A 27605-nucleotide genomic window follows, 5' to 3' on the forward strand; every position below is an offset into this window, starting at 1 on the left:
TGTTTGTTTGGTTTTGTTATCAAGTCAAATGAATAAGCCTAGTCTCAAGGGAGTATGTGTATACGTGTGTTCATGTATGTGTGCCCACTTTCAGAATTCTGAAATGACCGATTCTTTATTTTTAAGTAATGCTATAGTTGACAAATTGCTGGAGATAACTATGCAGTAGTCTACAGGGCTTTTAATGGATTCAGGTCATTAATATACCCATTCATTGCTTCCTAAATGTGTAAGAAAAAAAACAGTTGCCCACATACCAGCTAGGGCGATTAAATTAGAGGGGGGGAAGTTAATTTATTTCTTAGATTATCAAGTAAAGGTTTTGAGTGTCTTATTTGTTTCACTGGCAGACTGAGTCAAAGAATATATAGAAACTAGTTTATTTTGCTTCATTGCTTTTGTCATTCCTATGGTTATGTATATTTAAAAACAGAAAGAGACCCTGGTCTCTGGGGCAAGGTATAGCTCAATTTAATTAGATGTATTGCTTAAAATTTGTATGCAAGCCAGAATATTAGAAATGAAATTATTTTAAATTGATTAAATCTGCTGTTAATGAGAGAAATGCTGTTGTGATTCCTTTTGTTAAGAAAACAAAGCACCCAGATTGATATTACTGAGAATTTTTATTTTTAATATACAGCTAAATTTGCCTAATGGTACAATTATGTGAAAGTTATAGGAAAGATGGTGAATAGATTTCATACTGTCATTATTTGTTTAGAATAACAAAGGCAAGTTATTTTGCAGAAAGTGCCTTTTTAAAGTAATTAAAGTAATAGCTTGTGTTGCATCTTCTCTTTGTATTATTTATATGGTACAGTGAGGACACAGTGAGAAAGATTTTGTGGAGTTCCACATGTCAGAAAATACAGTATCAAAACAATTGCAGCAAATTTGTTAAACTGAAATTTTATTATTAAATTCTCTATAAAATTGTTTTCAAAAAATAATTCTCAAAATCTCAACAAAATGGCATATAGGCCTCAATCATTGTACACAACAAAACTTGTCTTTTAAAGTTGTCTGGAGTGGTTGTATGAATACATTAATTGTAAACAGATGAATAACTTCCTAGTACTGTCATTTTCATTTTTTCCTTCATTGCTATTTTTAATTTCTCTGAAGTTTTACACAGTGCAAACTGTTAGTTTACTAGTATTGAGTAGATCTTGTCATGTTAACTTAAATTACCACAATATAAAATAGAAGGCATTCTAAGAAATGAAAGAATAATCATCCATGAGGAAGGGTGTTTTTTGTTAACAAAGTCTTATTCATATTATAACTTTAAGATTTGGGAAGAATACTATCAAATTGTGATTTTTAGTTTTTATTGCATTTCTTTTAATCTTTACTTAACTCTGCATTTGAAATGTATCAACTAACCTAGATAAATAAAAATTTTTAAAAATAAATGTTTCTTGAGATTTATATAAAATTAATCTTACATCACCACCGAAAAAAAAGAGAGAAATGTTTCTTGTTACTCTTTTTTGCATTAGGTGTACCTGAGTCAAGAAACTTGCTTTTCCATAATGAAATGAATGGCATTAGTTTGTAGGTGGTGTAACTAATAATAGTTTTTATATGATGTTTTTTGGATAATTTTCTGGTTTTTTTTTTTTGTAGTTGGTATATTGAAAAAGGTTATAACAGAATACCAGTGTTAACATAAAAGGTGGGGATTATTATTTGTCCTTCCAAGTTAACCTATTAAAAATTGGGGAATATTTAGAAACTAGCAAAACTTAGACTACTTTACAGAATAATTAAAAAGCTGAAATGGATGTATCTCTAGCAGGGTACACAGACATGAGGATGTAGCTAAAGTCATAATCTAATTTTCATGTTCTTTTGTGTATGTGATTCAGATGTTTTAGTTTTGTTCTCTAAAGCAGTAGGTAGGTTGTGGAATTGTCCCTGAAATTCAAAGATAAATTGAAAAAATGGTGTCCTCTTCAAGTGCCTTGTTTACTGTGTTTAATCTTGAATATTTCCTTTTACCTCTTCTTTGGTACTTTCAGAGTTAACTCTTCATCAGTATCATAGGTAACTTTTCTGGGTGGACAGAATGACCTGTCATTTATTGGTATGATATACGAACAGACGTAACCCTTAAAGCTTTATTCCTACTTTGGAAACTGTCACATCTAAATTTTTAATAATTGAGATGACTATAATGGGAAAAATACAAAATAGACATTGATTCAATTTTATTTTTAAAATGATTTACCTCCTAAACATATGGTTTCAGTGCATATTGCTGCATTTCATTTTCATTTAGCACTGTCTTCTCAAACATTTTTCTTTTTATTAAAATAGCCTTATGATATTACTATAAAGATACAGAGTTTTTGGTATTTAAAAATTCTTTTCTAGAGATGGCACTTTTCTTTATAGATTTTTGTCTTTTGGCTCGATGTAATTATCTTTACCAAGACATACTTTGAAAATGACTTTATTCAGATTATTCTGTGTATACATGTATACACATATGCTTCGATAGTAATAAAATATAGGATATATGTTCTCAAGTATTTTTTCTCATGTGCAAATATCAGTTTTCATCTTGGTAAATATTTAGGTGTGCATTGAAGAAGGAAATTTTTCTTGGGTAGGTTTTAACCAAGATGTAGATTCCCTTCTGCAACTCTTGAGGTTTGCCCCTTTCTCTCAATCCCTCAGGCCCACACCGAATTCCCTACACCTCTTTTTCTTATCTGCCCACCACACACATGCTCCTTCCTTTTAGACTCCTTAGGTGGGTAATATCTAAGAACTCTTCTTTTTGGTGTAATTTTTTTGAATCTCACTATCTGGATTGAGGTTGAGTGTGGTTTCACCCCCTCCCACTTTCTCTAGATGTAGATAATGGCATTGGACTTGGGCCCGTTAATGACTGGGGCAACAACCTGTTCTAGGGTCCTTTGACAGCAAGACAGATTTTTTTTTTTTTTCTTTCCCTAGTGAGGGATTTTGGGAGATGGCTGTAGTAGAGAGGAGAGAAGGACTGTATCACCACAGCTCTGTGAAGAAACTGAGTCATACAGTTAAGAAGTAGGCAGAATTATAACCTGTATATTTGCTGTCAAAAATCTGTGTACTTCTATACCTCCCCTGCTACTCCCATTCTCATCCTTGCTATTCCCCATTCCCTCACTGCTGAGAACACCTGTAATTTATTTCTGGTTTCACCTTGCTAGGACTCAAGTTTCTCACCTGTAAAGTGGGAGTGGTAAATTACATATAATCTTATTTTTAAAATTCTTTGCCTTTGTCAATTTTGAAAAGAGGGATTTGTCAGTGATAAACATAGTAAACGATGTTAGTATGTAACACAGTAAAGGTTTTGGTTTTTTTTTGTTTTTGTGATTCAAATAGTTTCCGTGAGATGTGGAAGAGAACAACTTTTAGTTTTCTAAAAGAAAAACTAATTAATTAAACATTTTTTGACAAGGGTTAACATCACTGTATCAGGAGTGTGTATTGAACAGACTCATCTGTGCTGGTATTTGCAAAGTTAGAACCTGTTTATAGGCTAGGAGGTCAGTGAGAGAATACAAACCTATCTAGCATAAAATAGATGAATTGATGTTCATAAACATAGAGGATTGCTTGACCTTTTATTTTTCTTGCCTTGTAATGAGCAGTAAAAATTTTTACAATATTTCAATCGGGAGGAGAAACAGCGCTTGGATTAACCACAAACGAAATAGGTATTAAATAATTGTATTAAGTTTACCTTTATATAGAGACACTTTTAATGATCATAGAAAAATGAGTAAGTCCTTGGTGTGAATTGATGTTTTAAGATTGACAGACACCAAATGGGAGAGTATGCAGTTGGGTAACCTCTATATTGTAGACATGGAATGTTTAGTGACTACATTTTAAACTGGAAATGTTCCCATGTGTAATTTTATTTGAAGTGACTGTTTTGATGTTTTCGCAAGTCAGAATAATGGTAGTAACAAGTGCTATTGCTTTAACAGCACAGAGGAGCAATCAAGAAAGAGGAAGGGTAGTATCCTATGTTTATTCTATCCTGTAATGAATTGTTGGAGTCAGATTAGAAGTACAGCTGCTTCTCTTATTAATGTACTGAGTTTTTCTAGCTCCTCTTTAATGGTTTGATTTTTTTTTTTCCTTTAAGAGATTCTTACGTCAAAAGGATCTTAACCTGTCTCTTTAATTCTGTTGTGGAGCAAGAATCGTGTTTTAAAAGAATATCACAAATTGTCCCCATCAGTTAGCTAATATTCACTTAGTGGTTCAAAGTCCAAAGCTCTGATGCTAAGTATTTTACGTATTTATTTTTTGATACTAAGTACTTTAAACATACCTTATTTAATTTTAGTTTCATAATGAAAAGTGTAAGATGACCTTGGAACACAAGATCCGTAATTGTGGTTTCTTGTAGGAAGGCAGAGTTGGAAGGGCAACCTTTTCTTTGCTTTATTAAAGTACTGACTTGTCATTGTTTGAATATACTAGATATGAAAAATGACAGTGATAATTTATTTTAATTTTTAAGTTTAATTAAAATGTGAAAATATTACTGTCTTTGTTTATGATGAATACTAAATTTAAGCTAAGCTATAAGGTGTGCTGTTTGGAAATATGGAAGATACAAGATTGAAGCCAGATAACAAGCTTATGCTTGTATTTCCTACTGATGAAGACTTTCAGACAAGTTATTTACATGGGTAGGTGATGTTACTCTGCATGTACATATACACTTATACTTTTGCATGATTTTACATGTATGAGTGGTACAATTTTGACTTGACTGTTGACCTGTTGCCTCAATTCGTTGGTTATGGGGGGTGGGGTGTGAGGACAAGAGGTTGTGAATAGTATTTGTGATATAAATTTTAAAATCACTAATTTTTTTCAAACACAAAGCACTTAATAAAGCCCTTTTGAAAACAGAACATTTGGTCAAATAGTCAATATTGTACTTGACCCTCATATCTTTGGCACCCAAATATTTGGACATCATACAGTATCTTGATTCCATAATAATCATTTTGAACTCTGACGAGAACTCCATAAATGATAGAGCTTTCTTTTCTTTTTTAGAAAAGAAAAACCTCAAATGTGAACCAGGTTTTTTTTGCTATTTGAACTAAAATCCATTACCAACTGGATTCTCAGGCCACACTGTTGAATTTTATGAACTTGATTTACCCTTTTGGGGGAATTGAAAATTATTTTTAAGTAGCCAACTGAAATTGTCATGATCGTCAGAATTTCATATTGTGACATGTCTGTTCTTTATATAGTGGCACTTAACAACTCATTTGCTTTTATGTTTGGTCATTTTTTATTTTAAAAATGTTGCAACATAAACCTATGGTTTGGGAACTCAGTTTTAAGGGATAAATATCCTAAGTGTGTCCCATGTTTTGTTTAGTAACAATTGACGCAGTAGATGTTTGTATTAAAATAGTAATCCTTGTGTTTTATTTTAATGATCCATTGGCATATGTATTCCTTCATAGTCAAGAGTTTCATAAAATAGGTGTGTTTAATGTTAGTTTTTTGGATGATATTAAAAGATCCTTAAGGAGATAAATGATTTGCTTGTACTTTATAAATAGCTGTTGGGGAGCAGAAAAGAAACAGCATTTTATTCTAAAATGGTGGTAGTTGTAAGGGATGTATTTCATACCTGATTGAAAACTTTTATTTTTGCTTTTTGCTAAAGCATTAGCATTTTAAAGCATGTATCTGTTCTACAAGCCTGAATATTGAATTATTTTAACAAGAATTACTGCAGTGTAATTACTTCAGAACTCAGCTGCCTTTTTCAGCTAGCTAATGTGATTTGGAGGCGGAGGGAATTTCTTCATTTTTTCTACTTAGAATTTTAATATCTTCCTCTAAAATTACCCATAAGGTTGTCCTTGGAGTGTGAGCTGGTTATTTTTCTCAGGGAAAAGAAAATAGAAATATCCCTCAAAAGACATCCAAAGCAAAATCCTGAACATGGATTTTATGAGTATTTTTGTAGAATGTTATAGAAATGCATAACATCCTTAATATCATAAAAGGGCTTTACTGGAAATAGATGACACTCAAGTAGAGCTCCTAAAGTAGGGAAATATGTATTTGATTTTCTCTGAATCTACTGAGGATTTTTAGTATTAGCTGCTAAGAGGAAGAACTAGATTCATTCTCTTAAATATGAGTTGAGTTTAATAGTTCACATCAGTTTTTTTTCCTTTAAGAAGTTTCACTTTCTCTGTAGAATCTTTCCCCTTGATCTTCTGCTCTTTAGGAGTATGGCAGGAATTCTGTGTAACTTCTGTTCAGTAGTCTTGTCTTTGTTCTTCATAACAGCACCCCTTTTCCTCCTTCCCAAATGTGTCACTCATCTTTGTAAGCTCAGGTTATCTCTTTCACTTTGACATCATGTACAAAATACTAGATTGAATAAAGTGCAGCTTTTCTGATCAGGTAGAATAACAAGATAAAAGCAACTGGCATTTAGTGGGCTCTTAGTTGCAGAAGTATTTTTCACCCCACAAGCTAGATACAAGTATACATTTTCTTTCCTCCCTAGATGGACCTCCAGTTGTAGCTCATTATGATTTGTCTGACACCAGCTCTGAGCCAGAAGTGGTAAATGTGGACAATTTACTGGCGGCTGCAGTAGTTCAAGAGCACAGTAATTCTGTAGGAGGCCAGGACACAGGAGCTACCTGGAGGACCAGCGGGCTTCTAGAGGAGCTGAATGCAGAGGCAGGTTGGTCTCCCTCCCCCTCTTCTCTGATGGTTTAATGTGCATGTGTCCCAGCAGCTATTTTCCTTGTATAGTGGACCCTGCTGAGGAGAGCAGATGAATAGAGACATCTGGCATTAGATGATTGTGGCTCTTCAGGGTCCCCTTTATAACGGAAAAGATTTGGGTAGCATGTCATTCGTCTTTCCTAATCAGAAGAAAGCAAACGTGAGAATATCTAAGACGGTAACTGTGGCTATACGTAGATTTCAGTAGACATATTTCTTAAGTTAAAAATGCCTAACACATGTAAAAACTACCCAGATGACCTAATACTGCCTGCTGCTCCCATCCCCCTTTGTTAAGTGCTTTCGCTCACTTGACTCTGCACAGCCACCTTGCTGTTTGGGGTGGGAACCACTTCACTTTGCCCTGTAGAGTTGTTCAGTACAGTGCTGCACTCTGTCTTCTGCCTCTTGGTATGCAGTGTCCCTGTTAATTCCTCTGCAGTAATTACTTATTTTGTCTTTTCCAAGCCCTTTCTTTCAGTTGCTGTCTTTTTTATCTCAGGAAAATCTCTCTCCCTGTTTTACATTGTGTTTATTTTGGTTCTGAGATGATTCTTAAGAGTGATATTTGCTCTCTAAGAATGCCATTGCTGCTACTTTTGAAAACCTTGCACAGTGCCTCCAAGTCTCCTTTACAATGTTCCTCAAAACTTTCTTCTGGAGTTCTCTTCGTGGTGCAGCGGAAATGAATCCGACTAGGAACCATGAGGTTGTGGGTTCCATCCCTGACCTCGCTCAGTGGGTTAAGGATCCAGTGTTACCCTGAGCTGTGGTGTAGGTCACAGATGTGGCTTGGATCTGGCATTGCTGTGGCTGTGGTGTAGGCTGGTGGCAACAGCTCCGATTAGACCCCTAGCCTGGGAATGTCCGTATATCCGAGGGTGTGGCCCTAAAAAGACAGACAAAAAACCCAAAACTTTCTTCTAACATTCCTTCTAATTTAAACGCTTTTGCTAAAAGCACTAGTATTTAAGAAATGGAGGTGATTGAGAGATTGCTTATGTAGTATGTATTTGTTACTTTAGTGTTACAGAGGGATTATAGTTTTCTAGTTAAATTTTGAATTACATTGGCCTAATTACCATCTAAAATATGATTTTTATGGGAAGTGAGTTTTGTATTATAAAAATAACAATGGGCAGGTGTTCCCTTTGTGGCTTAGTGGGTTACCCAACTAGTGTCCATGAGAATGTGGGTTTGATCCCTGGCTCCACTCAGTGGGTTAAGGATCTGGCGTTGCTGTGAGCTGTGGTGTAGGTCACAGGCACGGCTTGGGCCTGGCGTTGCCTTGGCTGTGGTTGGTGTAGGCCTGCAGCTGCAGCTCCAATTTCACCCCTAAACTGGGAACTTTCATATGCCATGGGTGTGGCCCTAAAAAAGACAGAATAAAGAAATAAAATAATTAAAAAATAAAAAATATCAGTGGGTTATTGTTTAGGACTTTTTATATTGAAGTTTTTTGGAAATGAAAGGTGACAGAACTCCACAGATCATTATTGATTGGAACTAAATAAAAAAGTTTCTCTTGGAAGTTCCTGCTGTAGTGCAGTGGGTTAAGGATCCAGCATTGCTGCAGCTGTGGTGTAGGTTGCAGCTACGGCTTGGATTTGATCCCTGGCTTGGGAACATATGCCGCAGGTGCAGCCAAAAAAAAAAAAAGAAAAAAAAGTTTCTCTTATTTGTTGAGCTTCTGATTAGGTTATTGTGACTAATTTTGGAATAGGACCTGGATTTAGTTTTAACTGTATTTTGACTATTTAATTTGATTAAAACTGGACTTCAGTTTTTATGTGTATAAATACTTGCTTTGCTCAACAAGGGTCTTTTAAGTATTTATTAATATGTACAATTACTTTGAAAAGAAGTATCAAAGGAGAGTTGTTTGACTACATTTTGTGGAATATGTGTTTCTAAATTATATGATTTGCTCCATATAATGGATAGTTTATCTTCTGTTTTCATCCATTGATGATTAAGTAATCCTTTCTGCTTCAGTTTTTACTTTAGTCTTTCATTCGTCTTGCCATTAAATGTAAACCACTTCATAGTAAATTCTTAAGAAAAACAGGAACAATTTTTTTTTGCTTTTCATATAGAGAATTTTAATATTATCTTTTGAACTATATGGAATTGTTAATATTTGACTTTTTGATCTGCAACGAATTCAGCAGTTTTATATGAGTCATCCTGAGTGCAAGGTTTGGGGTTTTGCAGTATCATTAAAGTCACTAGCATTGAGGGAGGTGGTACTTGAACATTTTCAGGTTCAAGTAATTGTCAGCTTGATTATTTAAAACATCACTAGCCTTTGGTGCTTAACTCTAAACTCTGAGACAAAAACTAGGGCAAAAACGTGTGAGGAAGGAAATACCCATGGCTTCGCTCTGTTCCCCTTTCATTTCTTCTCTCCACTCTAAATTTTGTCCCGAATTTGGTATGTGATGTTTGGTACTCCTGTGTATTCCTTCATTCTCCTCTTGCATTTGTTTTGCATCTGTAAACAAGTGTGTTTTAATATTAATTAGTATTACATAGAAGGTAATCATTTGTGACTTGCAATTCAGCGTTTCGTGCAGTTTGTTCGTTGATAAGTGTTGCTATAGTTCATTCACTCTTCACTGCTGTTTCGTATTTCAGTGTGTGAATATATTACAGTTGATTTAGCCATTCTCTTCTTGGACATTAAGACTGCTGTTCCAAATGATGCTGCCATTATCATTTCCTGTGTCTCTTGGTATGTGTGTAATAATTTCTCTAGACTATAATGTATAGAGAAAGCACATGTATTGGGCTGTAAATCGTGTAGATGTTTGTACATCATAGGATGTGGGTCGCTGTTCAACAGCTCCCCATGATGTTTTCTTATGAAACTATTTGTTGGTTCATTCAAAAGCTTTTAAAACGTATCCGATATTAGGTATGTGAGTAATAAATAAACCTTATAATACACTCTAGTCTTGATGTAATCATCATAGTGGGAACCCATCTTATGATTTTGAATATACTTACATATAACAAACTGTTCATAGAATTTATGATCGAGTGCCAGTTTATACTTTTGAGACTTGGACTCTTAGTATCAATTAGATTGTCATTCTTTTGTTTTGAGTTTAAGATAAATGTTGTGGTGCTTAAGCTGAGTCCTCCTCTTCTTCCTCCCAACCATCACTGAACAGTGGCTGATTAATAGCAGCATCTTAGACCAGGTCTACAGTCCCACTCTATTTAGGATCACATTAGCAGTCATTGGCGATAGAGTAGCTTGCCTCTTTTTCTAAGCAATTAGATGACATTCGTGTATGCAAAATAATTTTTACTGTTTAGTTTTAGTTTCAACCAAGGCGAAAGAATTGAAATTTGGAAAGCCACTGGTCAACAAAAGACGTAAATTTCAACTCCTGCCATACGTCTTCCTTTTATTATTTGATGCTGGAATTGAACGGTGTAGTGCCAGCAAACAACCTCATTTTGACCAGCAGCCACTTAGATTACAGACTGTGTGAGCTCAGGTAAATTATGTTAAGCCTCAGTTTTCCTTATCTACAAAACTGGGATGAAACTAGTATCTACCTCAAAAGGTTATTGCCACTGTTAAATGAAATAACATATCTAATGTGCTTAGTACAGGATGCAGTACTCAGCAGGCCCACAGCAGTGCTAACTAGCATTATGTTCATATATGCTGAAGTAAACTAAGGAAGTGATTAATGGGCCCAATCAGTGGATTTCTAATTTATTGTTCTGCCCTGGAATGAGTTGCTCTTGCTGCATTATTTCCTAAACTTTGCCTGGGCATAGAAATTACTTGGAGTGCTTATAAATATTCAGACTCTTAGTTTTCTCCCTGAAAATTTTGTAAATAGATCTGAGTGGGGTCTATGAGCGTTTCCCCATCCTTGAAATAGGGATAGTATTTTTTTTTTTTTCTTTTTAGGGCCTCACCTGTGGCATATGGAAGTTGCCAGGCTAGGGGTCTAACTGGAGCTGCAGCTGCTGGCCTACACCACAGCCACAGCAATGCCAGATCCTTAACCCACTGAACAAGGCCAGGGATCGAACCCACATCCTCATGGGTACTAGTCAAGTTCATTACCGCTAGCCACTCCAGGGATGGTAATCTTAATTTGTCCGTAATATAGGCTTAGTTATAGTGAAGAGAAACAAACCTTGTGAGGGCGTTTTATAATCAGAATGGCCATGTTTCTGTTACTAGTACTTTAAAATCATGCTATCAGTCTTGTGAAGGAGATCAACTTTGGTTAGGTTTCTTCTGTATTACTGTTACATATGGACTGTAAGATTATAGGTTTCTGATCTCCTCTTCTCCCACTTTTTAAAGTTGCTTTTATTTATTTATTTTTTAAAACTTTTTAGGGCTGTACCTGCGGCATATGGAGTTTCCAAGGTTAGGGGTTGAATCAGAGCTGTAGCCGCCTGCCTACACCACAACCACAGCAACGCAGGATCTGAGCTGCGTCTGTGACCTACACAGCAATGCTGGATCCTTAACCCACTGAGCAAGGCCAGGGATTGAACCTGAGTCCTCATGAATGCTAGTCAGATTTGTTTCCTCTGAGCCACGATGGGAACTCCCTAAAGTTCCTTTTAATATTTTTGTTGAAAAAAACCAAACACAAGGTAGTAATTCGCTTGTTTTAAAGCTAAATGAGTAGCGATTTAAGATGTTAACTCTTTTAACATGTAACATGCCACTGTCATCCAGTATGTAGTAATTTTATATATTGCACATACGCCTAGGACTAGGTCATAGTAGATTTGTGATTTAAAAAGAAAATATTTGCCATGGTAATTTAGTTTCTATCTTTCTTTTCTTCTTTCTGACTTATTTATGTTCAGAGGTCTGTAGTAGGAGGCAAACATTTAGACTTTCTTCACAGAGTGAAAGAAGTTACTTTTCCAAAGAGCTACAGCGCAGGCAAAGACCACAGAGACAACCAGCTGCCACAATTACTAAATATAAACCCTCTGCTTTATTTTAAGTTTAATATATGGTAATTATGATATTTACACTTTTTCTAAGGGCTTATTCTTGTTCTAGAATAGGAATAGATTGTTACCACTGACAGTGAAGAACTTCATAGCATTTTGACTGACTCACTTTTGTGTATGCTTTAGGCACTGCTCTGCCATTGGATCCCATTGAGGTCAAGGGATGGGACAGCATGGGTATGGCCCAAAGGCCAGAGAGGGTTGGGCCTTTGGTTGAAGCACAGGAGCTTCCAAAGCAATGTGTGACTTGCTGAAGAAGGTTACACTGAGAGAAAAGGACTAGTTGTTCTGGCTCTGAAATAGAGGAGGGGATGCGTCCTGTCTACTGGAGAATGCCCGGGTGTCTCTCTAGAGCATGGTGCCCCATAGACTGGGTATGGGTCCCAGCTGACTTGTTATCTGAGTGGCAGGTTTCCTTTAATGGCTCTGATAGAAAATGTGGCAGAACTCTCACACCATTAGTCTAGAGTTGTTAACACTCACTCACCAGGAACCACCCCCCTGCCCTACCCTCCTGCCCCTGTTTTATTTTGTACTGACTCTTAGACTAAGCAATAAAGATAATGGCTACAAGAGTACACCCTGATTTTGAGTGATCAGTTTTAGAGCATCATGAAGGTTCTTTAATAATACTAAATGCCACCAAGTTTGGATTATAAATTTTATGGCCAAAATTACACTGCCAAAAATGGTTTGGGTTGATCTGTAATGTGAAAGTAGTATAATAAATTATTGGTTTCTGAACTCATAATGGATAAGTAAAGTTAGAAGAATCTTAAATATTGGTAATAGTTACCTTTGTGCTTTTCTTATGATATTATAAAATTATGAGCAAAAGTAGCATAGTAATTTTTCATCTCTTCCTTTGGAAAAAGGGCAGAGTGATGATATTTCCCAATCTGAAATGAGACTGTGTAGGTGATAGGGTCAACATGGGGGGCCTCAGTGAAGGCTAGTTATTCAGAAATATTGATGACTGAGACATTTCACAGAACATTACACAAATTGGAATTATAAGTTAGAGCCATGGAGGTGAAACTAGGCATAGAGCTACAAAGCGTTAACTAATTCTGTCATGTTTTTGTTGTGTTTTCTTAATTACTGTTTAAAAGTATTGTGTAATCAAGGAGGAAGAGTTTGGTTGTAGCAATCATGACTCCTTACAACTGGCTTTTTTGGTTTGGTTTAATTCAGTTAGCTTTTTAATCTTTAGGATGGTACGGGCTGAGCCCCTTGCTATGAGTCCACCATGGGGGGCTTTAAGTGTCTCTTGGGGTTCTCTGCTCCTTGCTTCTTAAAAAGTGAGTAGGCATGGAGAGTTGAGGGGCGGTTGTCCATATAAATAATGAGCACTCATATAATAATGGGTTATAGTGATAGCAGGACTTAAAGTGGAGAGAGGAGGAGCGACAAAGGGAGGGAGACTGAGCTGAGTACCAGTAATGTTTCATGAATGGGTGAAACTTCTGGAGTCAGTATATGACAGTGAAAGGGAAACTTCCTGAAATATAAGGGCTGCTGCTGCTGTCAGTACATGAGGATGGAGAACATCCTCAATGTATGAGTGAATCCTGATCCCCAGACTGAGGTGTAGGAGTCGGAGGTTTGCAGGGGAGGCAGCACTTTCAGAAAGTCAGGTTTCCATGAGGGGTTGAAGAGGAGGTTCAGTGCAGTTTTCCATGGAGCTGGCATTCCAGAGGGCAGTAGAAAAGCTTTGGGCAGGGCAATGGTAGGGGGCTGGAGCAAAGGAGAATAGCAGCTGAGTGGAGGAAAAGACAAATGGATGGTCCCAGAGGGTTGTATTTTGTGGATGGCCAAGAGGGTAGAAGTATAGTGTTTCACATTGGTGTTTCTCCTGCCTCTTCCTAATTCTTTCTCCTTTTGCACTGGGGTCTTTTCTATATTCTCCCACTGTTACTTCCACTACGCTATCTCTCTACCTCATTGAACCCATCATCCAATCCTTTTTCAGCTCCCCTCACTGCGTTTCTTTTGTTCTCTAGCATATGCAAGCCCAACTCTCCTTTGCCAGTGTCCTCAGCTCCTTGTATAGTTAGCTTTTCTGTTGTATCAGCTGGCCACGTTTGATCCCTTGATGCACTGTTGGAGCCTTTATCCACACTGGAAAAAATCACATAGTTGGGGAGAGTTAAGGGTCGTGTTACTTCCTAATCTCTCTGCAGCTTCATCCTGGCTCTCGGTGCTGCCCAGCACCTTGCCCCTTTCCTGTGGCAGCACTCTTTCTGCATAGTGAGTACTTCACTGTTCTGAACCTCTCTCTACTCTGCTACCCTGCTTGCACCTGTGCTCGGCAGATGGCCTTGCTGTGTTCTTTACCAATCAGTATTACCTCAGGTTTCTGCCACGAAAGCTGTTTGTTCTCTGCCTTTTTCTAAATATGGCCAGTAAAAATACCACAGGTACGTACGTGCCCCCTCCCTCAAGCCCATGTTCTTCTCAGTACTGGCTGTTGCCTTTTCCTCCATAGGTGAACTTCTTGGAAGTGTCTGCTCTTCCTTCCTTTGCATTCTTTTTCAGTTTGCTTTGCTCCATTAGCTTCAGCCCCATCATTCCTCTGAGGTTCCCCTTGCCAAGGTCTTGTACGGTCATCTTACCACCAATTCTAGTGGGCTCTACTTATTCCCTCTTCTCAGTGGACCTCTCTTGGGGATTGTTGAGCACCTCTTCCTAGAAATGCTCTTTTAATGGTTCCCTGGCTTCATATTTAGGGGTTTCCTTTCTGTCTCTCACTTTAGCCTTAGTGAGCTCCTCCCGTTATTCCCATCACTTAATTATTGGTGTTTGTCAAGATTCCATTTTAGGCCCCCTTCACTCCTCTGGATGACCTTTATCATCCCACCTATTGGGAGGACTTAATCAAATCTGTTGTTTCCTCTCTAAATCTCTGACCTGAGCTTTAGACCAGGAGTGCCTCCAGCTGTCTTGTTGGACATCTCAGAAGCCTGTCATCATCATGTCCTAAGCATCTGCCCTCACCTGTTATTGTTGCTCTGAATGGCACTATATCCAGTTAACTAAACCAGAAACTTAGGCTTTTTTTTTTCCTTTTTTCTTTTTTCTTTTTTCCTTTTTGAGAGTTAAGTTTTATTTGGGGTGAAATTAGGACTTAAGCCCTGGAGAAAGGATCTCAGGTAGCCCTGAGGAACCATTCCCCTAGGCATCATTTTTTGCTTCTTATGTTCTTTCATCTGCCTGATTCCCAGCATTACTCATCCTCATCCTTTGTGTTTCAGCCAGTCATTTCTCACCAGGGTAGCAGTCTAACTTGTTTCCTTGGCTCTAGTATTTCCTGCCTTGCCATTAGTTGCATTTCCATACATTAAAAGGGAAAAAAAATTTAATACAAAATTAAATCATGTCACTCCTCTCTGAAATCCTTTATTCACTCCCTGCTTTTCAAGATCAAGTCCAGACTTCTTACTGATGATCCGACCTCTGCTGATTTTGCCAGCTCATTTCTTATTACTCTTTTTTACTACCATTACCCCAAATCTCACCAAATTTTATACCCTAAAGGGCAACATAGGTTTCCTAATGCTGCTTCCCTTACCTGTGCCAACTCTTCCACGAGAGCTTCAGTGTCCTTGATTATTCTCAAGTCTGGGAGACATTCCTTTTCTCTCTGCATCCAGGACATTTTCTTACCTCCATATCAGACTAGTTTTCAAGCCATAATGCAATGGACTGCTTTTTATTATTCCTGAATATATTGTAAGCTCGTTGAGGATAGAAACCATGCTTCCTTTGTTTGTTCCCTGTGCTATTCCTAGCAGTAAGCCCAGTGCATAGCAGGTCATAAATAGGTAGTTATTTTAGAAACAAATAGATGAAGTAGACTGTTAGAGGTACACAAGGCAAGGCTGCTCAAACTATTGGATGTGGACAAGTTGAAGGTTTGAAAAAAAAGGGAGAGTATACAATTTGTATTCCTCCCTAGCTGTGCAGTAGGAACTGTGCATGATAATGGTCTTAATTATAACATTGGAGTAGAAACTGGGTAAAAGACTTGGCTACAGGTAAAGTATTGATCAGAGCAAGGATCTAGATTTACCAAATCCAGACTTAACCAAATCCCACGTAAGCAACCTAGATATAACAACACTGAGTTTTGTCTGGTGGGTGCCACCTTTTGTAGGCTTGTGGAATTCAAAGATATGTGCCCACTGCCAACACCACATAGAAGCACATATACATTACCCTTTATGGATTCTTTTTTTTTTTTTTTGCTATTTCTTGGGCCGCTCCTGCGGCATATGGAGGTTCCCAGGCTAGGGGTCTAATCGGAGCTGTGGCCGCCAGCCTACGCCAGAGCCACAGCAATGCAGGATCCGAGCCGCGTCTGCAACCTACACCACAGCTCACGGCAACGCCGGATCGTTAACCCACTGAGCAAGGGCAGGGACCAAACCCGCAACCTCATGGTTCCTAGTCGGATTCGTTAACCACTGCGCCACGACGGGAACTCCTACATTACCCTTTAATACACAAGGTTAACAAGCCTATGTAGACTGTAGAATAATCTGTCACCAGTTGTATCTAGAAGCCTTTTAAATCTTCTATTTTCTCATATGTGCCCCATTTTTCTTTTTTCTTTTTTTTCTTTACTGAGGTATAGTTAATTTACAAGGTTGTGATAATTTCTGCTTCATAACAAAGTGACCCAGTCATACATATACACATATCCATTTTCTCTCGGATTCTTTTCCCACATAGATTATCACAGAATACTGGGTAGAGTTCTCTGTGCTGTACAGCAGATCCCCACATCATTTTCAATTGAAGAAAAAAGTAAAAGTAATATTAAAGAATTGTAAAAAAAAAAAGGGCCCCAAATCATACTCAAACTTGATTACTTTTCATAGGTTTTAACCAGCACCTACTTATTTTTTTTTTCCTTGAATGTTGGTAGAACTTGCTTCTTTTTTTTTTTCTTTCATTTTTTAAAAAAAATTTATTGAAGTATAGTTGATTTACAAGGTTGTGATAATTTCTGCTGTACAACAAAGAGATTCAGTTATACATGTACATACATCCATTCCCTTTCACATTCTTTTCCCACATAGATTATCACAGAATTTTTTTTTTTTTTACAGAACAAAATACATATATTTAAACACCATTACATTCAGACAGATTATTATATCATGGATCTTAAGAAACAGATTAAGTGTCTCCCTCTGGAGAAGTGGAATGGAAAATATGCTGAGACAAATAGGAAATTTATTCTATGCTTTATCCCATTTTGTATGGCTTTCATCTTCACTATTTAGTATTATCTATTGCATTTCAATTTTTCTTTAAAAATTAGAATTATATTGAAATTGTATATATTATGCAACTAAAATTTGTGAAGAGGAAAGCCTTATATATCATTAAATATTTTATATAGCATAATAAAAAGAATAACTTAACTGGTAAGAATAACAAAAATAACATACCCTCTGAAAACAAGTAAAATATAAAATGCATAAATTGGTTAAAAAACAGTGTAACTATATAAATATGTCCTCACAATTTGTTACATCTTATTGATTCTTCAGAAAGGCATTTACACCATTCTAGGTGATGTGATAAACAAGACATTATAGACCTTACATTGTACCATGGAGAGAAATGGTTATTAATAATACAATTGTAGAACTGTATTATTTAATTGTACAGTTGCATTATTATAATTATCATAAATTCTTTGATGGGGAGGAAATCAGAATCAGATCTAAGAAGACTTCAGCATTCCAAGAATGATGTCAAATGACCCCCTTCATGGTGGATTACACACTTATTTACTATGAGATATATTTCTTCTCCAGAGATTCCTTGTTTGTGTATCAATTGTAGATTTTTGATTTGATATGAGTCTCTCTCTCTATATATATGAGATTGTTTTTAAGTTGTTGTTCTCTTAATTGCAAGTTCATCTCCAGTATCCTGCATTTGTACCCACCTCTTCTCATGATTTCTGATTTTGGTGGCATAATTGTGCATGAATGATTTCATATCTTTACTGTATGTATACCTTTACTGGTGAGCCTTGTCATTTGTGGAATTTTTGTTTCCTGTTGCTGTCTTGTCTTTTCTGCCTAGAGAAGTTCCTTTAGTATTTGTTGTAAGGCTGGTTTAGTATTGCTGAATTCTCTCAACTTTTGCTTATCTGTGAAGGTTTTGCTTTTTCCTTCAAATCTGAATGAGGGCCTTGCAGGGTAAAGTAATCTTGGTTGGAGGTTTTTTCCTTTCATCACGTTAAGTATATCATGCCACTTCCTTCTGGCCTGCAGAGTTTCTGCTGAAAAATCTGCTGATAACCATATCAGGGTTTCCTTGTATGTTACTTGTTTCTTTTCCCTAGCTGCTTTCAAGATCTTCTCTTTGTCTTTAATTTTGGTTAGTTTGATTAATAAGTGTCTCGGTGTATTCCTCCTTGGGTTTATTTTATATGGTACTCATTGTGCTTCCTGGATTTGAGTGAGTGGTTCCTTTCCCATGTTAGGGAAGTTTTCAGCTATTATCTCTTGGAATATTTTTTCGGTCTCCTTCTCTCTCTCTTCTCCTTCTGGCACCCCTGTAATACGGATGTTGGTGCGTTTAGCGTTGTCCCAGAGTTCTCTGAGACTCTCTTCATATGTTTTCAATCTTTTTTCTCTTTTCTGTTTTGCATCCATAATTTCCACTAATCTGTCCTCCACCTAGCTTGTTTGTTCTTCTGCCTCCTGTATTCTGCTGTTAGCTGCTTCTAGTGAATTTGTTATTTCAGTTATTGTATTTTGCATTGCTTCTTGTTTAAGTTTTATATCTTGTATCTCTGCTCATTGTTTCCTGTAAATTATCCATCTTTGCCTCCAGTTTATTTCCAATGTCTTGCATCATCTTCAGCATCAACAGTCTAAAGTCTTTTTCCTGGAGGTTGAGAATCTCCTGATCACTTAGCTGATTTTCTGGGGTGGTTTTCTTTCTCCCTCATCTGAGTTATAGTTCTCTGCCTTTTCATTTTTATAGGTTTTTGGTGTGGTGACCTTTTTACAGATAATAGAGTTGTAGCCTCTCTCACTTTTTGGTGTCTGCCCCCCTTGTAGCTGAAGTCGTTATGGGGGCTTGCTGTAGGCTTCCTGAGGGGAGGGACTGATGCCTGCCCATTGGTAGGTGGAGCTGATTCTAGTCCCTATGTGGGTGGGGCTTAGTCTCTGGATGGGCTTAAAGGCAGCTGTGTGCCTGAGGGGTCTTTAGGCAGCCTGTTTACTGAGGGGTGGGGCTGTGATCCCACCTGGATTGTTGTTTGCCCTGGGGCTTCTCAGCACTGACTGATGGGTGGGGCCAGATTTTCCCAAAATGGCCACCTCCAGAGAAAGGCAGCTGCTGAATATTCCCAAGAGCTTTGCTTCCAATGTCCCTCCCTCACAACAAGCCACATTCACCCCTGTTTTCGCAGGATGACCTTTAAGAACTGCAGTCAGGTTTGACCCAGATTCCTATGGAGACCTTGCTCTGCCCTGGGATCCAGTGCACGTGAAAGTCCGTGTGTGCCTTTTAAGAATGGGGTCTCTGTTTCCCCCAGTCCTGTGGAGCTCCTGGGCACAAGCCCCATTGGCCTTCAATGCCAGATGCTCCAGGGGCTCTTTCTCCCAGTGCAAGATCCCAGCTTGTGAGGGTTTGATGTGGGGCTCAGAACTCTCACTCCTGTAGGTGAGTCTCTGTGAACCAGTTAGTTTTCAGTCTGTGGAGCTTCCCACCCGGGAGGTATGGGGTTGTTTATATTGTGAAATCGCCCTTCCTACCTCTTGATGTGTCCTCCTCTTTTTCTTCTGGAGTAGGGTATCTTTTTTAAGGTTTCAGGTCCATTTGGGTGGAGATGGCCCAGCTTTTAGTTGTGAATTTTGTTGTTTTTAGGAGAGAAGTTGAGCTCCAGGCCTTCTGTTCTGCCGTCTTAAATCTCTCGAACTTGGTCCTCTCCTACTTATTTTTATAGTGTTACGTGTAACACTTTTGTATGTTATATATACACTTTTCCCAAGTTTCTACATAGCATGGTAGCGGCTGTCTTTTGATATCAGAACATTTTGCTTATTTAAAGTTTTTTCTTTTAGGCCAAAGTTTCAGAGATGGGATTATAGGGTCAGAGAGTGTAAATATCGTAAGGCTTCTGCTTTGGGACTGTCCATAATTTTCCAAAAAGGTTACACTAAAAATTGGCAGGAGTAATGAAAAGTATAAGGTTTCTCAATGACCTTGAAGTATTGGAATGAGTGAGGTGAGAGGGAGGAGGAGAGAGTTGTGTGTATAAAATCTTAACTTGTTTGGTTTTTAAGAGGTGTCACAAAGGGTTTTTTTTTAAATATGGGAAATAATTTTGTATCACATGACAATGTATTTAAATAAAAATACCCCTTAAATAGTAAATGAAAACTTATAACTAGTGCAACTGTGTTTACTCCATATTTACACCTAAATATTCTAAAATTCATCCTTTCAAGTTACAGCATTCAAGAGCTGGGTACATAGGCTGAATTTAACTCCTGCTAGAATTGTTTATAGAACTGTGTACTTTGATGCTATGCCATTAGCCCTTACTGAGAGACAATTCTGTGAAGCTCATGTTTTCTGTAATGCTGGAAAATATGTTTTATTGCACCAAGGAATAGGTGCTTTATGAAGACCTTTGTGAAAAAGTTCTTAACATGCTCCAGTGCCACGAACTGTTTTGCTTTCCAGAGTATGTGGTTTGTTTCTGTCTAATGAGAACTATCAGCAACATACAAGTTATGTTTCAGTTGCTTAGAGCAAAAATTGTGATTAGCTTCTATCCTTCCCTGTTAGATGTGGTTTCGGGTATGATTTTGTCAAGTCTACATTCCTTTAGGGAAAATTGTTAAATCTTTCATAAGGCATCCCAGTATAAATATGATATTAATGATTCTGTTGTTTACTCCATTTGTACCTTTGAGATTTTTTGGTTTAGAATTTTATTCTATTAAAATGATAATCAGTAGAGAACCCCATTAACCTCTAAGTGGTGACAGACCTGTCTTTCAGGTCATTTAAAAGCAGACTAGAGTTGAATGCGGAAAACATTACAGAGTAACGTAAACTATTACCGCAGTTTAAGATGTACTTATTTGTCAGAGTACTCCAGAGTTTTTTTTTTTGTACATATTTGTCAGAGTACTCCAAAGTTTTTTTTTTTAAGGGAAAGTGGGAGATGTGACGTTCTTATTTTTATGTACTTCTGTGTTGTTTGAACATTCTTTTAACAATGAACATGTTATTCTGTTTAATTTATTTTTTAGTAGAACACCACCCTGGCTTATTTGACATAGGTAACAGTTTCGCTGAGGCAAGCTCTCACAAGGCAGTTCCACTTCAGTGATTAAAATGCAATGAGAAATCTGTCAATGGGTTGTTTCTGATGCTGGTAAGGAGTCAAAATGTAGTGCTTATTTTTTTCCCCCTTCTCTCTCAGGTCATTTGGATCCAGGATTCCTAGCAAGTGACAAAACACCTGCTGGCAATGCACCACTCAATGAAGAAATTAATATTGCCTCTTCAGATAGTGAAGTAGAGATTGTGGGAGTTCAGGAACATGCAAGGTAGGATATTAATTGGAGTATTCTAATATTTTAAATTGTGAATTTTATTTTAACCAGAAAACAGAGAAGACAATGGTAGGCCTCATGGCATTACTGGCATGAAGAGTGGGAGCTTCCTGTGGTTTAAGAAATATGTTTTGATTAAATGCATAATGAGCTTCAGAATGTGTTGCATATTGTTTTATATCAAGAATGTCTTGGGGAATTCCTCCTGTGGTGGTGCAGTGGGTTAAAAATCCAACTGCTGTGCATAGGTTGTTGTGGTGCGGGTTCAGTCCCCAGCCTGGTGCAGTGGGTTAAAGGATCTGGGGTTGCCGCAGCTGTGGTGTAGGTTGTAGCTGTAGCTCAGATTCGTTCCCTGGCCCAGGAACTTCCATATGCTGTGGGTGTTGCCATAACATTTAAAAAAAAAAAAAGACTATCTCAGCCGCACATGTATGTGAACCAGAACTCATAGTTTTCTCTTATTTTTAGCAAATGTTTAGATGGCTTGACAGATTTTTTTTTTCCTATTATGACATAAGTATTAATGTATTTCCCTCCCTATCCCCCCCCCCATCCATATTTTCTTGCCTTTCACTTTATCTTAATTGTATTGGGAGCAAATAATTGGGAAATCTGCATTTAACATCATACCTCTTTCCTAGAGCACTTCTTGTCTTTCATGAAAAGTTGCAGGTTACTTCCCTAATAGTGGATTTCTAGTGATGTTCATGTGATTCAGGGGGAAAAAAGCCACAAGACATCAAATTAGTAGTATAGTAGTATGAAAATTTTACTTTTATGAACCTTGTCATTCTTTAAGGTAGGAGGTCAGCCAACTATAGCCCATGTGCCAAATCTGGCCTGCTGCCTGTTTTTATATGGACCTCGAGCTAAAAATGGTGTTTACATTTTTATTTTTTATTTTCTTTTATTTATGTATTTATTTTTTTGCTTTTTAGGGCAGCACCCGTGGCACATGGAGGTTCCCAGGCTAGGGGTCGAATTGGAGCTACAGCTGCCAGCCTACACCACAGCCACAGCAACTCAGGATCCAAGCCGCATCTTCGACCTACACCACAGCTCACGTTCACGTCAACACCAGATCCTTAACCCACCGAACAAGGCCAGGGATCAAATCTGAAACCTCATGGTTCCTAGTCAGATTCATTTCCGCAGCGCCACGATGGGAACTCTGGTTTTTACATTTTTAAATGGTTAAGGAAAAATAATCAAAAGAAGACTGATGTTTTTTGACATGTGAAAATTATATAAAATTCAAATAGAATTTATCCGTAAATAAAGTTTTGTTGGAACAGAGCCATGCTTGTTCACTTATGTATTGTCTGTGGTTATTTTGCAGTGCACACCAGTGGCAGAATTGAAAAGTTTCATCAGACACCTTAGGGCCCTCAGAGTCAAAGATATGTGCTGTCTAGCCCTTTGCAGAAAAAACTTACTCTTGCTTTAAGATAATGGTCATAAGAATTAGGTGCAGCCTTCTCAGAGGAATGTTTAACACACATACACACACATACACACGCGCGCACGCGCGACAAAATTTAGACTTTGGAAAATCTGTATTCTATATAGTGAACAGTTTTTCTCTTATGCCACATGAGTGAAGTTTTGATTTTGTGATTTCCCCAAATAGGTATATAACATAGTATCTGACCTTATTTTTAGATCTGATTTTAATCTTTCGTTAGCAAGGTAATAAAACATTCACCAGCATTTCTTCTGTTGTTTATTTAAAAGGTCAATTTAGGAGTGGAGAGTGAGGGCAAAATACGCATGCACATAAATTGAGGATACCTTTTTTTTCTAAGGAAAACTGATTATACTTTCTGAGAGCATTTATTCGTTAACCAATTAGGACTTTAGGGATGTAGAGTTAAGTCATAACTTAACATACCATCTTGTCCAAAGGGGCTGGTTCTCTTTATCAGTAATGGTATTGTCCCGGCATTTTATCCTCTATCCTGTATACATGCCTTAAGTATGCCTGCATGGCGGCTTCCCTTTTCATTGTCTTTCTAAATAGTTATTTCTTCTATTCTGGTGGGAGAGAATTTTCATTCTTTAGTCTTTCCTTTGCCTTATTCTTTTTTCTGCCTTAATCAAAACTTTTTCCAGTGAAGTTCTCTTCACTTTTCATTCTATTCTCTTCAAGCTAAATTATCCATCAAAATTAAGAAGGTAGAAGAACTCTTGACTTCTTCCTTTACTTTTAAGCATATGTTTGCCATTAGTTTATTTCATCACTGTATAAATAGAGAAGGCATTAGTTATTGTAAGTTATTATACTTTTAAGCCCCATGTCAGGATGTTTCTAAAATGTTATAGTATTTTTCATTTCAGGCTCTTTACTGTAAAACTTATTCTGGGAGTTCTCATGTGGTGTAGTGGGTTAAGGATCCGGCATTATCACTGCAGCAGCTCGAGTCACTGCTATGGTGTAGGTTTGATTCCTGGCCTTGGAACCTCCACATGAAGGAAGTGGAAACAAAAACAAAAAACAAAAACACACAGCTATATATTCGACCTATTGACCAATAGATTGATTTGGGTAAATTATTGATTTGGGTAAATTATCTTCAGTTGTGCCAGGAGCACATTATCCAGTTACTGGCTTCTTCTTGATTTACATTTCAAATTTTAATTCACTGTTAGTCATGTGTTCCCACTTAAGTAGGAAAGAATAGGTAATTACCTGTATTGTCTATCTAATCTCTTACTCTGCTGGGAGAGACATGTCACTTGCCCCAGTTCTCTATTAACTCCTACCAACTCTTCTTTCTTTATTGTCTCCTCATGCCTAGAAATGCTGTAACATGTGCTGCCCTTCCTTTCAGCTTCTTTGTTCAACTTTCCTTCCGTAATGAATCTTGGGCTACTTTTTCTACCAATATTTTTGGTATATAGAATTGAAATTATTATATTTCTGTTAAAATTTGGAAACTTAAATTCTGAGTTTCTCACTTTCAGGACCTGTGCATGTACACACACATACATACATACATACATACATACATACATGTGATCTCTAGTACACCCTTCTCTGAACTTGTCAAAGACTTTTCTCCAGATTGTCATTTTACTCTATAAACATATTTGTTTCATTCTTAACTAAGTCAGGTGATTTTGGGTACGTTTTAAATAACATGCTTTGACATTAATTTCAAGGACTTTTTCTTACAGGCTCTGAAGCATAACAATGTGTTTTATTCTGGTCATTTAGTTTGAATCCTGGGGAAATCATATCTTGAAAGTGACAGATCCATCCTGAAACCTCAGTGGTGGTTAATAACAGTTCATGCAATGGCATATAGAGTTGACACATTTTTTTGGAGTACTTTGTATGGATTCTTGTATCATTTTGAGGGGATCTTTTATTTTGGTCTTTGGGTCTAGGTCTGAGTAAATCCTACTGACTCTGCTGTGTCTTTCAGAAAAATTTTTCAGCATTTCCTTTAGAAGGAGCATGGTAATCTTTCAAAAGTTGAGATTAAAAAGCTGAGAAGCAAGAGGGGGGAAAGGCTTTCTTGTTGGTTGCTTCAGACTTGCCCCTTTGGCTGCCCGTATCTCATCTGGAATTTATTTCTTTTACAGGTCTAGGGTTGCAGTTATGAAGTATTGATGGGCTTCTGGCAGGGTTATCGCTTGGAAGAAGGTTTTAGGTTTTGATCCACATCTTTTTGTTCTAATTTGATTTGCATGCATAGATGTTTTGTTTGGATTTAGTTGTCCTGTTCTTAATTTTCTTCTTGGTGTTCTACCTTGTGGCCTTTCTGAGAGTTTTAAAACACTCAGACGTGATCCTTGAGTCATTCTCTTTGGGATTGGGATTGCTCTGACTTGCTCTGGGTGCCATTTTTCCCTGTTGGAAGCATTTTGTTTTGTTTGACCCTTACACTCAGTAATTCTAGTTGTATGTGCTTTTTAAAAAATGGTTGTTTTTCTTTTTGGCATGCTGATATATTTTCCTGCTCATTCCTTTTGGATTTTGATGTGTTCACTTAGTTTCCATTTTTCTTCTAGTCATAGACCAGAAAGCATGCTTTCTCAACTAATAGTTGGATGCATCTTTTATGGCTGCCTTGGATTGCTGTGATGTACTCCTGACATTACCTAAATGTCATTTCCAGGTGTTAATTTTTGGACAGTCCAGTTTCACAAGATGCTCTTTGCCAATGACATGGAAACTTTTCAAATATTTCTAGTTCTTCTGTGCCCACTTGATTTTACCAGAAGTTTTAACGTATGGCCCTCTTGCCAATATTTTCCTTTATCTTTGGTCCTTTTTCCTTCTTTTCTTTTATGAGCCTCATTGGTAATTGCCCTAGGAAGATGAATGCCTATGGTATTATAGATCTTTATGTTATGGAACTGTGTTGGAACAGTTCTTCAGTACCCGTTCTCTGAAGCTTTTATGAATAATCAGACCCTTAAACCTCCTTTCACTCAGTCTTGTGGTTATTGGTTAATGTTGGTTCACCCCTCATCAGAAGAATTGATGGGAAGGATTTTTTTTTTTTTTTTTTTTGCTTTTTAGGGCGGCACCCGTGGCATATGGAAGTTCCAAGGCTAGGAGTCGAATTGGAGCTATAGCTACTGGCCTACACCACAGCCACAGCAACATGGGATACGAGATGTGTCTGCAAACTACACCACAGCCCACAGCAATGCCAGATTTTTAACCCACTGCGTGAGGCCAGGGATCGAACCCACATCCTCATGGATACTAGTCGGGTTCATTACCACTGACCCACAATGGGAACTCTGAGAAGGCTTTGGCATTTAAGATTCATTGTTTCCTAGATCCGTGAAAAAGCAAGGAAGGCAGATGAGCCTTTCCCTGAAGCCGCAAGGATTCACTTCATCTTTAGTTAGGAAAAATAAATAGGAATCTTACCTAAGAGGTCACCTTCAGGATCTGTAAATGAGGGCAAAAATGATTAATTTTTAACGTTGTTTTCTTAGAATAGTAAGGTAACTATGTCAACAGCTGATCATCAGAGACTGCCCTCTTTTTGTGTTTTTTTTTTTTCTTTTCTACTCTTAACTCTCTCTTTTATTGGTTTTAGTGTATGAAGAACAGGAAATTATTCTGTCAAAATTAACTCTTTATAAGTAGTGGATTCAGAGAGGGAATGGGGTATTGAACTGAGGTCTAAACAGTTTTTCTTGGTTATAAGATTCAAAATATGTGCAGCCCTATTGCCATTCATATACAGATTAAGTATTTTGTGAGAGAAAAAGCTTGTATCTGCGCTAGAATCTGATTAGATCAGTTATAAAACAGCCTGAATATGTTCCCATCTCAGATCTTTAATAGTAAAAAAAAGGATATATAATAATACATGATGCTGTATTTTATGTTAGTTGCCTTACACAGTTGTGTCTCACATCCTTTACATGCATCTCCATGGGATTTATAGCAATCGTGGTAGTCCCATTTCCTCCTGAATTTTTCCTCTCTCTCTCTCTCTTTTTTTTTTTTTTTGGTCTTTTCTAGGGCCGCATCCGTGGCATATGGAGGTTCTCAGGCTAGGGGTCTAATTGGAGCTGCAGCTGCCAGCCTACGCCACAGCCACAGCAATGCTAAGTCCAGGCTGAGCCTGAGACCTACACCACAGCTTACAGCAACACCGGATCCTTAACCCACTGATTGAGGCCAGGGATTGAACCCCCAACCCCATGGTTCCTAGTCGGATTTGTTAACCACTGAGCCATGATGGGGACTCCGATTTTTCCCCTCTTTATCTGATATACGTTATTCTGTAATGTACCATCTTATAAAAGGGTTTGACCTTTTTTCCCCCATACTTAAAAGAAATATGGGAGTTCCAGCTATGGCACAATGGTATCTGTGGTGTCTTGGGAGTGATGGGATGCAGGTTCCATCCCTGGCTTAGCATAGTGGGTTAAGGATCCGGTGTTGCCACACCTGTGGCATAGTCCACAGTGCAGCTCAGATCTGATCCCTGGCCCAGGAACTTCTGGGTAGCCAAAAAAAAAAAAAAAGTGTTCAAAACCTTATTCTGTTCTCATCCATCTTCTAGCTGCCATTTTAGTCAAGGTGGTTGAGGTCATTAAATCATTAAACATTTTTGAATTTTTTTTTGGCTTACAACACAGAGAAAAGTTGTTAAGTGTACCTATGCTTAGGTAACAGAGGTACAGAGGTCCTCCTTGTGCTACCTTCAGTCACAA

At 37.5% G+C, this 27605-nt stretch overlaps 1 protein-coding gene across 4 annotated transcripts in view; it reads left to right on the forward strand.

Annotated features, from left to right (window-relative positions):
• ARK2N (arkadia (RNF111) N-terminal like PKA signaling regulator 2N) overlaps nt 1-27605 on the forward strand; it is an 80054-nt gene that overhangs the window by 48598 nt on the left and 3851 nt on the right. For 2 of the 4 annotated variants that reach the window (XM_047764166.1, XM_047764159.1), the window contains exons 3-4: nt 6572-6754; nt 21281-21407. In XM_047764166.1, coding sequence (XP_047620122.1) covers nt 6572-6754; nt 21281-21407 — 310 coding nt within the window. Of the gene's footprint in view, nt 1-6571; nt 6755-21280; nt 21408-25001; nt 25069-27605 lie in introns of those variants that run through there. The other 2 variants (XM_047764170.1, XM_047764175.1) reach the window with 2 other exon arrangements.

This window comes from Phacochoerus africanus, chromosome 2 (assembly GCF_016906955.1).
Source record: "Phacochoerus africanus isolate WHEZ1 chromosome 2, ROS_Pafr_v1, whole genome shotgun sequence".
NCBI lineage: Eukaryota > Metazoa > Chordata > Mammalia > Artiodactyla > Suidae > Phacochoerus > Phacochoerus africanus.